This window comes from Dasypus novemcinctus, chromosome 17 (assembly GCF_030445035.2).
Source record: "Dasypus novemcinctus isolate mDasNov1 chromosome 17, mDasNov1.1.hap2, whole genome shotgun sequence".
Taxonomy (NCBI): Eukaryota; Metazoa; Chordata; class Mammalia; order Cingulata; family Dasypodidae; genus Dasypus; species Dasypus novemcinctus.
In genome coordinates, this window is record NC_080689.1 from 15,895,628 (window position 1) to 15,908,869 (window position 13,242).

Genomic DNA, 13,242 nt, shown 5'->3' on the forward strand with positions numbered 1-13,242 from the left:
CAGCAAGCAAGCTGGAGGGGGGAGGCGGATAAACTAAAAAATAAAAATAAATCTTCAAAAAAAAAATATATATATATATATAATTGTATAATTGGCTGCTTGAAGCAATAACAACAATGTTTTGCCAGGTTTTAATAAATGTGGAAGTAAATACAAGCTATGGACTACAGTTGGCCGTAATATTGTAATGATGTTCTTTCATCATTCATAATAAACATGTTACAACAATGTCAGGCATAAGAATACAGGATCCCAACAATGGGGCAATATATGGGAATCCTGTATGGTATCATGATTTTTCTTTAAAATTTTCCAATTAAAAAAAAAAGTACAAGTGTGATAATGATAGCACAAAAGATGGGATAGAGTAATTTAAGAATACTCTTGCAAGGTTCTTTTATTATACATGAAGCAGTATAACACTGTTTGAAGGCAGAGTGAAAGAGGTAAAAGCCTAGATCAGTTACCATAAAAATTTTTTTAAAAGACCAAAAGAGCTAATAAGCCAATAGTGGAAATAAAATGGAATCATAAATATGGAAGAGCAAATGGGATATGTGAGCTGTCTAACAGGTAGCCACTAGGTACTTGCTGCAATCGAGCACTTTAAATGTGACTAGTGCAACTGAGGAAGTGAATGTTTCATTTTATTTAATTTAACTAATTTCAATTTAAATAGCCACATAGGACTAATGATATTTAAAGTGTCTGTACTGGACAGTGCAGGTCTACAAATTCCAATTAAAAGGAGATTGTCAGAATGAATAAGAAAGGAAGTCCCAACTATGTACTATCAGCATAGAAATTACAAGCTGATTCTAAAATTTATATAGAAATGTAAAAGACTTAAAATAGATAAAACAACTTTGTAAAACAATAACATTGAAGGACTTATACTACCTGTAGCAGTTTGATATTACTGAAGAATTCCAAAAAGAAATATTGGATCATGTTTGTAAACTGGTCTTTCCCTTTGGGTATGATTAAATTATGATTAGGGCTTTGATTGGGCTACACCCACCAAGGGGTGGGGACTCACAGAGAAAACAACATAGCAGAAAAGTTAGTTGGAGTTTTGAGCTGGGGCCCGGGAAGCAAGCACACAGAGGACCAGAGCAGTTGAGTCTGGAGAGAATCGAGCCCTGGGGAGAACAACAGAGCTGGTTGCCTGAGAGTCTACAACTGCCTTGTGGAAAGCAAAGCAGCTAAGCCCTGGGAAGAGAGGAACCCAGGAAGCCTGAACCCTGGCAGGCAACAGCAGCCATCTTGCTCCGACATGTGGCAATAGACTTTGGTGAGGGAGGTAACTTGAGCTTTATGACCTGGTAACTCTAAGTTTCTACCCCAAATAAATACCCTTTAGAAATACCAGCTGATTTCTGGTATTTTGCATCAGCATCCCTTTGCCTGACTAATACACTACCTATTCATCAACCCACAATCATCAAGGAGTATGGTATTATGGCAGTCTATTTATTATTTATCTATTTCATCAAAATTTAAGTCTTCTGGTCATAAAAAAACACCATTAAAGAAAAGGACTATGCAAGTCACAGACTAGGAGAAAATATCTGCAAAACATATATACACATATGTTTTATATATATAAGTATATATAAATACACACACACACACACACACACACACACAAAACAACCCAAATGTCCAAACTGGTGAATGGATAAACAAATTGTGGTATATTCATACTAAATGCTGACAGCTGCCACAACATGGATGAATCTCAAAGGCTATATCCAAGCAATGGTATATTTACTGTGATTTGAGTAAAAAAACACCACCAATATATAGTTTTTCATATATTCATACATATATATGAATATGGATAAAAACATTTCAAAAGGTATGAGACTACTCTGAGTAGTTAACTTGAGGGTTTAGGGTGTGAAAGACTACTTTTTACTGTATGTGGAAGACAGAATTCTAAGACTTCCCCCAAATTGACAACCTTTGGTATACAAACACCTTCTACCAGTTAGTCAATGAAATACTAATCTAACTGCTGCTGTGAAGAGATTTTGGGGACCTAATTAAGGTCCCAAATTAGTTAACTTTAAGAAAGGGAGATTATTCTTGGTAGTGCTAACCTGATCAGGCAAGCCCTTAAAAGGGACTGACCACTTCTTGAAGAAAGAGAATAGAAGTATGAGGGGGATTCAAAAGGCATTAAGTTCTCCCCTGATGGCTTTGAAGACAGAGGGAGCAACATGGACAGAACCTAAGAACACCTTCTAGGACCAACAGCTCCCTGTCAATAGCCAGCAAGAAACTGAATTCTGCCAACAACCTGAAAAAGAATTCAGAAGCAAATTCCTCCCCAGAGCTTCCAAATTAAACAGCTTGTGTGTGAGATCCAGAGTAGAGAAACCAGTTCAGCTATGCTTGGCCTTCTGACCTACAAAACTGTGAGTTAATAAATGGTGCTGTTTTAAGCAGCTAAGATCATGGTAATTTGTTACGCAGCAATAGAAAACTGGTACACTGCATTCTCTTTTGTACCCTTTGAATCCTTTTTAGTCATGTAAGCACATTGTTTTCATGATTAAAAAAAGAGAGGAAGCAAAAAACATGTTTCACAGTCATGAAAATGCTTAAGAAAAGACTGGAAGAATATTTGTTAGACTTTTTGTAGAAAGCAAGTATTTACTAGAAAAAAGTTGAACTAAACAACTTCTAGGATGTCTTCTGATTATCAAATGTTATGATTTTAATGTCATGGAAATAAAGGAAGCATTTCAAAAAAAAGGAAATGGTCACCAAGATTTAACACATAAGATGGGCCAGAGATAATAAGGAATTAGCAATGGCCACTCAATGGATTAGTCACTTAAAGATTACTAGTGACTTTGATAATAGTTTTCAGCAAAGCAATGCATTAGGAGGCAGATTAAGAGTAATTCAAAGTTTGGGTGATGATAAAATAATGATGAAATACACTATTCACTCAAAAGGATGAGAGAAAGAAGACAAAAAGGATAATAGTTGGATGGTCAAATTAAGATTTATCAAAAATGTGGCAAGTAGAAGGGAAAACAGGATGAGTCTATATTTACTGGAACACAGAACTATGGAGAATTATTTAATTTTAACTGAATTACCCATATTTGTATTTTAAATTTTCTTTTTAAAAATCTGTAACTTACCTCTTTCAACAAGTTAAATTTACTCCCTTGTTTTGAAAATAAATTTTAATGTGAATTACCCAAAATGTCTCTCATATACAGGTACACCTTAAAAGGAACCTTAGAAGAACTAAGATTTAATCTCCTACTCAGTAAAGCATCTTTCAGGTGGCCATCCAGCTACTTCCTAAACTCTGTTAATAAAGATTTTCTATAGTTCACAGAGCTCTACAAATAATCCATCAGAAGTAGTGCTAGGGGAGCAGATGTAGCTCCAGTGGTTGAATGCCTGCTTCCCATGTATGAGGTCCCAGGTTCGATCTTTAGTACCTCCTAAAAGCAAACCAAACAAAAATCCAACTCTCATTGGGGAGCAGATGTAGCTCAGTGGTCGAGTACCTGCCCATGTACCAGGTCCTAGGTTTATTCCCCAGTATTTCTTAAAAAAAAAAAAGCTGAATGTTGCTGAAGTACTTGGCACTTTAATTTGTTTTTCTTTAATGTCAAATAGGATAGAGACAAGTAAATATTCAATGAATTATTCAATCCATCATTGGGTTTTTTGTTGTTGTTGTTGTTGTTGTTTTTAGGAGGTACTGGGGATTGAAACTGGGACCTAGTACATGGGAAGCATGCACCATCACTGAGTTTTAATTTGTATCAGTACAAAATTTTACTCACATTCAAGGTAAAAACAAATATACATAAGTCCCTATCCCAAAAGTCTCTGTAAATTCTCCAATTAGTTATTTTGAAATCATAGATGCATTTAGAATACAATATTATACAGTCTTCTATTTAAGAGGTATACTCACTTTCTGTTCATCATCAGACATTTGTGAGGATGTACAAGTTGCTTTTGCTGCCATGTGTGATCCAAGGAGCTGGTAAAGAAGAAATAAAAACTTAAAAGTCAAAGCCACAATGAGATAACACTTCACACCCATTTAAAATAAATATTTATAGAAATCCTATTATATGTCCATCACTATGCTCACTCATTAAATACATTTTATTATTTAATTCTTACAACAGATCTGAGCTAAACATATTATTATCCGACAGCCAAGATGAGAGAATTAGGATTCAGAAAGGTCAGGTAACTTAATGAGCCCAAAGTCATTCCAGCCAGTAAATATTTCAACTGATTCCAAAGCCAATGTTCCTTCTACTGTCCCAAGTTGTAATCCAAATGTATATTCACTTTGTTTGCAGCAGTAAGTAATGAGGGAAGAGAGGTATAAGAGAAGTGCTAATTTCAAAGCAACTCTGCTTAAAATGGCACAGCTACCCTACTTTCCTTTATTTTTACAGTTTAATATATACTTTATATACTTAAAATAATTATAAAAATCAGTGCAATTTTTCACATTTTTTAAATCTCCTTAATATCTGACAATAGAAGATAGCTAGATTCTCATATCTGCTTTTTTCCCCAATTTCCAATGCTTTCACTGATGAAAATATTTAACAAATCAGTTTTATTGATACATATTAATAAAGCATAAATCCATCAAAAGTGTAAAATGAATGATATTCAGTATAATCTCATAGTTGCACATTCATTTCAATCATTTTAGAGCATTTTCATTATCCAATAATAACAAACAAAAAACCTCATCACATCTCACGCTATGCTTTCCCTGCCATACATAGCTGCTATTGTTTCCATATCTTTAGTTTATTTGTATTTACATTTTGTAAAAACAGTCATATATGCAATATCACCCATATTTTTATTTTACATCAGGTTTCACTATGTTATACAGTCTCAAGTTACATTTTTTAACTTTCCTTCTAGTAATTACATGTCCTTAGACTTACCCTTTCAACCATCACTATACTCATACAATAGCTCTGCTAGCTACAAACACTATGATGTGCTTTCACCATTTCTATTCATTTCAAAATTTACAAACACTATGGGACCAACTCTCCACAGATTAACCCTCAGCTTTCCATTCTTCACCCTCATTCTATTTTCTGGTGACCTATATTCTAATTATTTATTAACTCCATGAGGTTACACAATATATTTAGTTCATAACGGCACAATCATATGGTATTCATCCTTTTGTAGCTGACTTACTTCACTCAGCATAATGTCCTCCAGGTTTACCAATGCTGTCATATGCTTCACAACTTCATTTCTTCTACTGTTTTATAATATTCCATTGTGCATACACACAACAATTTGTTTACCAGTTCATCAGCTGATGGCACCTGGGTTGTTTCCAACTTCTGGCAATTGTGAATAACACTGCTATGAACATCACTGTGCAGATGTCTGTTCATGTCACTCCTCTCAGTTCTTCTAGGTATACACTAGTAACAGTATTGCATGATCACATGGCAAGTCTATATTCAACTTCCTTAGGGAACTGCCAAACAGTCCTCCACAGTGGACATTCCCACCAAAAGTGAATAAACATTCCTATCTCTCCACATCCTCTCCAACATTTACAGTTTTCCGACTTTTTAATAGCAGCCAGTCTAACAGATGTGAAATGATATCTTATTGCAGTTTTGATTTGCATTTCTCTAAACACTAGTGATGCTGAACATTTTTTCATGTGTTTCTTTGGCTATTTGTATTTCTTCTTTGGACAAATGTCTATTCAGGCCTTTTGTCCATTTTTTAATTGGGTCATTTGTCCTTTTATTGTTGAAGAGTTGTAGTATCTCTTTATATACCGTGGATATTAAACCTTTATCAGATATGATTGCCAAATACTGTCTCCCATTGAGTCGGCTGCCCTTTCATCCTTTTCACAAAGTCCTTTTAAGGTGCAAAAGTGTTTAACTTTGAGGTGGTTCCATTTCTCTATTTTCACTTTGTTGCTTGTACTTTGGGTATAAGGTTTAAGAAACTACCGCCTATCACAAGACATTGAAGATGTTTTCCTACATTTTCTTCTGGGAGTTTTATCGTTGTTGCCTTTACATTTTGCTCCTTGATCCACTGTGAGTTAATGTTTGTATAAGGTGTGAGACAGGAGTCCTTTTTCTTTCTTTTGGATATGGCTATCCAGTTCTCCCAGTACCATTTGTTGAATAGACTGCTCTGGCCCAGCTGGGAGGGCTTATCAAAAATCTCTTGAGGCGGGTAGATGTGGCTCAAGCAGTTGAACGCCTGCTTCCTACATGGGGGTGCTGGGTTCAGTTCCTGGTGCCTCCTAAGGAAAATGGAAATAAACAACAAGCAAAAACAAAACCCAGGGGAGAAGATGTGGCTCAGTGGTTGAGTGCTGGCCTCCCACATAAGAGCTCCCGGGTTCATTCCCCAGCCCCTGGAAAACTAAACAAAACAAAACAAAACAAATCTCCTGACTATAGATATAAGGGTCTATTTCTGACTTCTCAATTTGGTTCCACTGGTCAATTTACCAAAAAACAGCAAGTACCATGTTGTCTTTTAGCACTGTAACTAGGTAATATGCTTTAAAGTCAGAAAATGAGAATCCTCCAACTTCATTCTTCTCTTTTAAGACATTTTTGGCTATTTAGGGCCCTTTACCCTTCCAAATAAATTTAATTATTGGCTTTTCCATTTCTGCAAAAAATGGCATTTTTATTGGGATTGCATTGAACCTATAAATCAGTTTGGCAGAATTGACATCTTAGTGATATTTAGTCTTCCAATTCATGAACATGGAATATCCTTCCATTTATTTAAGTCTTCTTTGGCTTCTTTTAGCAATGTTTTGTAGTTTTCTGAATTCAGGTCCTCTATGTCCTCAGTTAAGTTTATTCTTAAATATTTGGTTCTTTTAGTTGCTAATATAAATGGAATTTTCTTTTCTGATTTCCTTCTCAGATTGTACATCAGTAGTGTATAAAAACACTACTGATTTTTGTGTATTAATCTTGTATCCTGCCACTTTGCTGAACTCATCTATTAGTTATAGTAACTCTGTCGTGGATTTTTTCAAGATTTTCTAGATATAGGATCATATCATCAAGGAATAGTGGAAGTTTTATTTCTTCATTTCCTATTTGGGTGCCTTTTATTTATCTAGCCTAATTGCGCTACTAGAACCTCTAGCAAAATATTGATTAACAGTGGTGACAGTGGACAGCGTTCTCTTCTTCCTGATCTCAGCAGGAAAGTTTTCAGTCTTTCACCATTGAGTACAATGCTAGCTGCAGGTTTTTCATATATGCACTTTACCATATTGAGAAAGTTTCTGTATTAGTCAGTCAAAGGGGTGTTGATGCAAAATACCAGAAACTGGTTGGTTTTTATAAAGCGTATTTATTTAGGGTAGGAGCCTACAGATACCAGGCTACAAAGCCTAAGTTACTTCCCTCACTAAAGTCTATTTTCACGTGTTGGAGCAAGATGGCTGCCGATATCTGCAAGGGTTCAGGCTTCCTGGGTTCCTCCCTTCTGGGGCCTTGCTTCTCTTTCCTCTGTGAGCTTACTTCCTGGGGCTCCAGCTCAAGGTTTCGGCATCAAACACCAATATCAAAACTCCAACATCAAAAACCCTCAACTTTGTCCTTTGCCATGCCTTTTACCTGTGAGTCCCCACCCGCCAAGAGGTGGGGACTCAATGCCCTAATGATATGACCCAATCAAAGCCCCAATCATAACTCAATCACGCCCAGGTACAGACCAGATAACAAACATAATCCAATATCTATTTTTGGAATTCATAACCATATCAAACTGCTACAGCTTCCTTCTATCTTTGGGAGTGCTTTTATCAAGAAAGGGTGCTGTATTTTGTCAAATGCCTTTTCTGCATCAATCAAAAGGATCATGGGATTTTTCTTCTTCAATTTATCAGTGTTTATTACACTAACTGATTTTCATGTGTTGAACCACCCTTGCAAACCTGGGATAAAACCCACTTGATTGTGGTATATATTCTTTTAATGTGCTTTTGGATTTGGTTTGCCAGTATTTTGTTGAGGACTTTTGCATCTACATTCATTAGGGGTATTGGTCTGTAATATTCTTTTTTCATAGTATCTTTATCTGGTTTTGGTATTAGGGTGATGTTAGCTTCATAGAATGAGTTTGGTAGTGTTCCTTCCTGTTCAATTTTTTGGAAGAACTTGAACAATACTATTATTAGAACATCTTTGAATGATTGGTAGAAGACACCTGTTAAGCCATGTGGTCCTGGGCTCTTCATCTTTGGGAAGTTTTTGATGACTGTCACAATCTCTTCGCTTGTGGTTGGTTTGTTGAGATCTTCTGTTTCTTCTAGGGTCAGCATAAGCGGTTCATCTGTTTCTAGGATTTGTCCGTCTCATCTGTACTGTCTAGTTTTTTGGCATAAGGCTGTTCAAAGTATACTCTTTTTAAAAAAAAAATTTTTTTTATTTATCCCCCTCTCCCCCACCCCCACTGTCTGCTCTCTGTGTCCATTCGCTGTGTGTTCTGCTGTGTCTGCGATCCCAGGACCTTCCAAAGTGGGAGAGAGGCAATCACTCTCTTGAGCCACCTCAGCTCCCTGATCTGCCATGTCTCTTATTATCTCTTCTCTGTGTCTCCCTTTGTTGCATCATCTTGCTGTGCCAGCTTGCTGCATGGGCCAGAACTCCTGCGTGGGGCTGCACTCCTGCACGGGGCAGTACTCTGTGTAGGCCAGCACTCTGCATGGGCCTGCTTGTCACACAGGCCAGCTTGCCTTCACCAGGAGACCTACCTTGTGCATCAAACTCTGGACCTTCTATATGGTTGACAGGAGTCTAATTGCTTGAACCACATCTACTTCCTCAAAGTATTCTCTTATGATCTCTCTTATTTCTGCATGGCCAGTGGTAATGTCTCCCCTTTCTTTTCTGATTTTGTTTTTTCTTGGTCAGTCTAGGTAAGAACTTGTTGATTTTGTTGATCTTCTCAAAGAACCAACTTTGATTTTGTTGATTCTATTATTTTTTTGTTCTCAATTTCATTATTTCTGCTCTGATCTTTACTCTTCTTTCCTTCAGTTTGGTTTGGGATTAGTTTGCTCTCCTTTTTCTAGTTCCTTCAGGTGTGCAGTTAGATTTCAATTTTAGCTCTTCCTTCTTTTTTAATGTATGCACTAAGAGCTATAAATTTCCCTCTCACTACTGTCCTTGTGGTGTCTCATAGGTTTTGATATGCTGTAATCTCATTTTCATTCATCTCAAGATATTTGCTAAATTCTCTTGCAATTTCTTCTTTGACCCACTAATCATTTTAGAGTGTGCTGTTTAATCCCCATATATTTGTGAATTTTCCCTTTTTCCAACCATAATTGATTTCCAGCTTCTATTATGATCAGAGAAACTGTTTTGTATAAATTCAATCTTTTAAATAAATTTATTGAGTCTTGTCTTATGACCCAACATATGGTCTATCCTGAAGAAGGATCTATGAGTGTCTGAAAAGAATGTATACCCTCAGGGCATATATCCAGGGTACATAAAAATGTTTGGATATTTTCATAGTGGATACAATTAAAAACAACAACTGAGGGAGTGCTGAGTTCCTAGCCAGGGGAGCTCTATCACAGTCCCTAAAGGAACAGCAACAATCCCCCAAATGCAACGGCAAAGACCAAAAAAGAATGAAGGGCCAACAATGAGCCCTTGATACTAATGACTATGCTTGTGAGCCTGTGCACCTGAAATAAGAACAAGGCCTAGAGCTGTAGGGTGCCTAAAAGTTACCTCCTGAGAGCCTCCGTGTTGCTCAAATGTGGCCAGTCTCGAAGCCAAACTCAGCATGTAAATGTGTTGCCTTCCCCCCAGCGTGAGACATGACTCCTGGGGATGAGCCTCACTGGCGCCGAGGGATTACTACCAAGTACCAGCTGATGCTGTAACTAGAAAATGACATTGAATAAAAGGGTCAACTTGGACCAGCAGAATATCTCAATCTACATATAATACCAGGAGTTAAAAATGCTTTTTGACCTGAATAAAAGGGGGAAATGGAAAGGACAAATGAGTTCATATGGCTTGAGTCTCCAAAAAGAACTGGGAGGTTATCAGAGGGGTTGCCCTTATGCACACCTGAGCAGAGTCCCAGAGACAAATAAAGTAGATACAACCCCAGGTATTGGTTCTTCTGAGGGCTACAGAGACCCACAGGTTCTATGGTCATGGCAGATGGAGTTCAGTGCCATGTCAGTTGGCCCTACTCTGGAGTTTATGTTTCTTTGTGATGAAACTGGACTCAGATGTGATCTCTGTTCACAAGCCTCTCCTGTTGCTTTTACCAGAACTGTAGTTGGTGCTGGGGTTTAATGCATACCCAGGGGACCTGAATCTCTGGACTGACCATGTGATAGCCAGGCCCTGAGCCTCAACAGACTTCAGCTCCTACACTCTGGTTTATTGGACTTACCCCACTCAGCTAACATGGAGTTGAAGAAGGTCAACCACCACACCATGGAGCCAAGAGTGCCTACAACTGAAAGCAGGAGGATTGCATCCAGCATCCATGTGGAATCTAAGCCCCCTCTTGTTACAGAAGTGGAATGGACACAACCATTCCAAGGTCCACAGGATAGAGGAATAAAGTATGGATTAGAGTGGACTTACTGATAATCTATTCATGAACTATTGTGATTAGTAATTGAAGAAAAAAGTGGCATTGGTGTGGAGAAAGTTGCCATGGTGGCTGCTGGGAGTAGGGAATGGGAGGAAGAGATGAGATGTGGAGGCATTTTCAGTACTTGGAGTTGTCCTGGGTGGTGCTGCGGGGACAGTTACTGGACATTGTATGTCCCCCCATGGCCCACTGGGTGGAACGTGGTAGAGTGTGGGCTATGATGTGGACCATTGACCATGAGGTGCAGCTGTGCTCAGAGATGTATTTCCCAAATGCAATGAATGTCTCATGATGATGGAGGAGATGGTTGTTATGGGGGGAGAAGTGGGGTGAGGGGGGTGGGAGGTATATGGGGACCTCATATTTTTTTAATGTAAGATGAAAAAAAAAAAGAAAAGAATGTATATCCTGCTGTTTGGGGGTTCAATACTCTATAGAGATCTGTTAAGTCTAGTTCATCTATCATATTACTCAAGCTCTCTGTTTCTTTATCTATCCTCTGTCCAGACGTTCTATCCAATACTGAGAGTTGGAGTTTCCAACTATCACTGCATAGACATCTATTTCTCCCTTCAGTTTTGCCAGTGTGTGCCTCATATATCTTGAGGCACTCAGGTTAATGCATTAATATTTAGTACAGTTATTTCTTTTTGGTGAATTGCCCCTTTTATTAATGTCTGATCTTTTTCATCCCTTATCATAGTTTTGCATTAAAAATCTATTTTGTCTGATATTAGTATCAGTACTCCAATCTTTTTTGGTTACTTTCTTCACAGAATATCTTTTTCCAACCTTTAACTTTTAACCTGGTTGTATCCTTACATTTGAAGTTAGTCTCTTGTAGACAACATATAGATGGCTCATACTTTTTTCAGCCTTTCTATCAACCTATGTCTTTTGATTGAGGAGTTCAATCCATTAACAGTCAATGTTATTACTGTAAAGGCATTACTTCATCCATTTTGTCCTTTGGCTTTCTGTTGTCATATCTGTTGTCTGTCTTTTTATCCTTTAATTTACTCTTCTTAAAAATCATCATTTCTACGCTTTTCTCCAAGTCTCTTACCTTTGTTTTTTCCTCCCAGGCTGTAGCACCTCCTTTATTTTGTCTTGTAATTCTGATCTTTTGGTAACATACTCTATTGGTTTTTGTTTATCTGTGAAGACTTTGAACTCACCCTCATTTCTGAAGGACAGTTTTGCTGGATACAGAATTCCTGGTTGGCAGTTTTTCTCTTCAGTACTTTAAATACATCATACCACTTTCTTCTTGCTTCCATGGTTTCAGCTGAGAGGGTGACAATCTTATTGAGGTTCCCTTGTATGTAATGTTTTGCCTTTCTCTTGCTGCTTTCCAAAGCCTCTCTTTATCTCTCACATCTGGCATTCTGAATAGTGTCTCACTGTAGGTCTATTGGATTTATTCTGTTTGGGGTGCATTGTCCTTCTTGGAAACTGATATTTATGTCTTTCATAAGGGTTGGAAAGTTTTCAGCCATTATTTCCTCAAATATTCTTTCTGCCCCTTTTCCATTCTCTTCTCATTCTCTGACAATGATAACATGTACGTCTGTGTATTTGCATTGTCACTCAAGTCACTGAGCCCCTGTTCTATTTTTTCCATTCTCTTCTTTCTGTTCTCCTGTCTTTTCTAGTTCAGATGCTCAATCTTCAAAATCACTAATTCTTTGAGCAATTCAAATCAGCTCTTATTTGTCTCTAACGTTTTTAATCTTATCCATCATTCTTTCATTCTTTCATTCTTTGCAGGCTTTCCAGTTGTTCTATGCTCACCCAGTGTCTTCTTTTTTTTTTTTTTAAAGGGATCCTTTTTTTTTTTTTTTTTTAAATTTTATTTAATTCCCCTCCCCTCCCCCGGTTGTCTGTTTTCTGTGTCTTTTTGCTGCGTCTTGTTTCTTTGTCCGCTTCTGTTGTCGTCAGCGGCACGGGAAGTGTGGGCGGCGCCATTCCTCGGCAGGCTGCTCCCTCCTTCGCGCTGGGCGGCTCTCCTTATGGGTGCACTCCTTGTGCGTGGGGCTCCCCTACGCGGGGGACACCCCTGTGTAGCACGGCACTCCTTGCGCGCATCAGCACTGTGCATGGGCCAGCTCCACACGGAGTCAAGGAGGCTCGGGGTTTGAACCGCGGACCTCCCATGTGGTAGACGGACGCCCTAACCACTGGGCCAAAGTCCGTTTCCCCCAGTGTCTTCTTAATATCCTTTATTTCTTTAGGCATATTTCCTTTCAATTCTTTGAATTGATTTAAGAGAGTTGTGTGATTATCACTGATCAATTGTCTTAAATCCTGTATCTCTTCAGATATTTGGTTTGTTTCTTTGACTGGGCATCTCCTCCTGTTTCCTAGTATGGCTTGTAGTTTTTTTCCTGATGTCTAGGAATCTGAACCTGTTGGTGAATTTACTCTCACGGCCCATTTCCCTCTCTTGCCTATTGTTTTTTTGTTTTCACAGCTCTTCTTTGATATTTGGTTCAACTTATTCTAAGTCTTTAAAATTTCCCAGCTTACGTTATCAAAATCAGGCCAGGGACTCACTAATGGGTT

At 38.0% G+C, this 13,242-nt stretch overlaps 1 protein-coding gene across 3 annotated transcripts in view; it reads right to left on the minus strand.

The window, feature by feature from the left end:
* Positions 1 to 13,242, minus strand: part of SEPTIN10 (septin 10) — an 88,455-nt gene that overhangs the window by 49,938 nt on the left and 25,275 nt on the right. For all 3 annotated transcript variants that reach the window (XM_058278326.2, XM_058278327.2, XM_058278328.2), the window contains exon 2: positions 3,956 to 4,024. In XM_058278326.2, the coding sequence (XP_058134309.1) occupies positions 3,956 to 4,024 (69 nt within the window). The remainder of the gene's footprint in view (positions 1 to 3,955; positions 4,025 to 13,242) is intronic.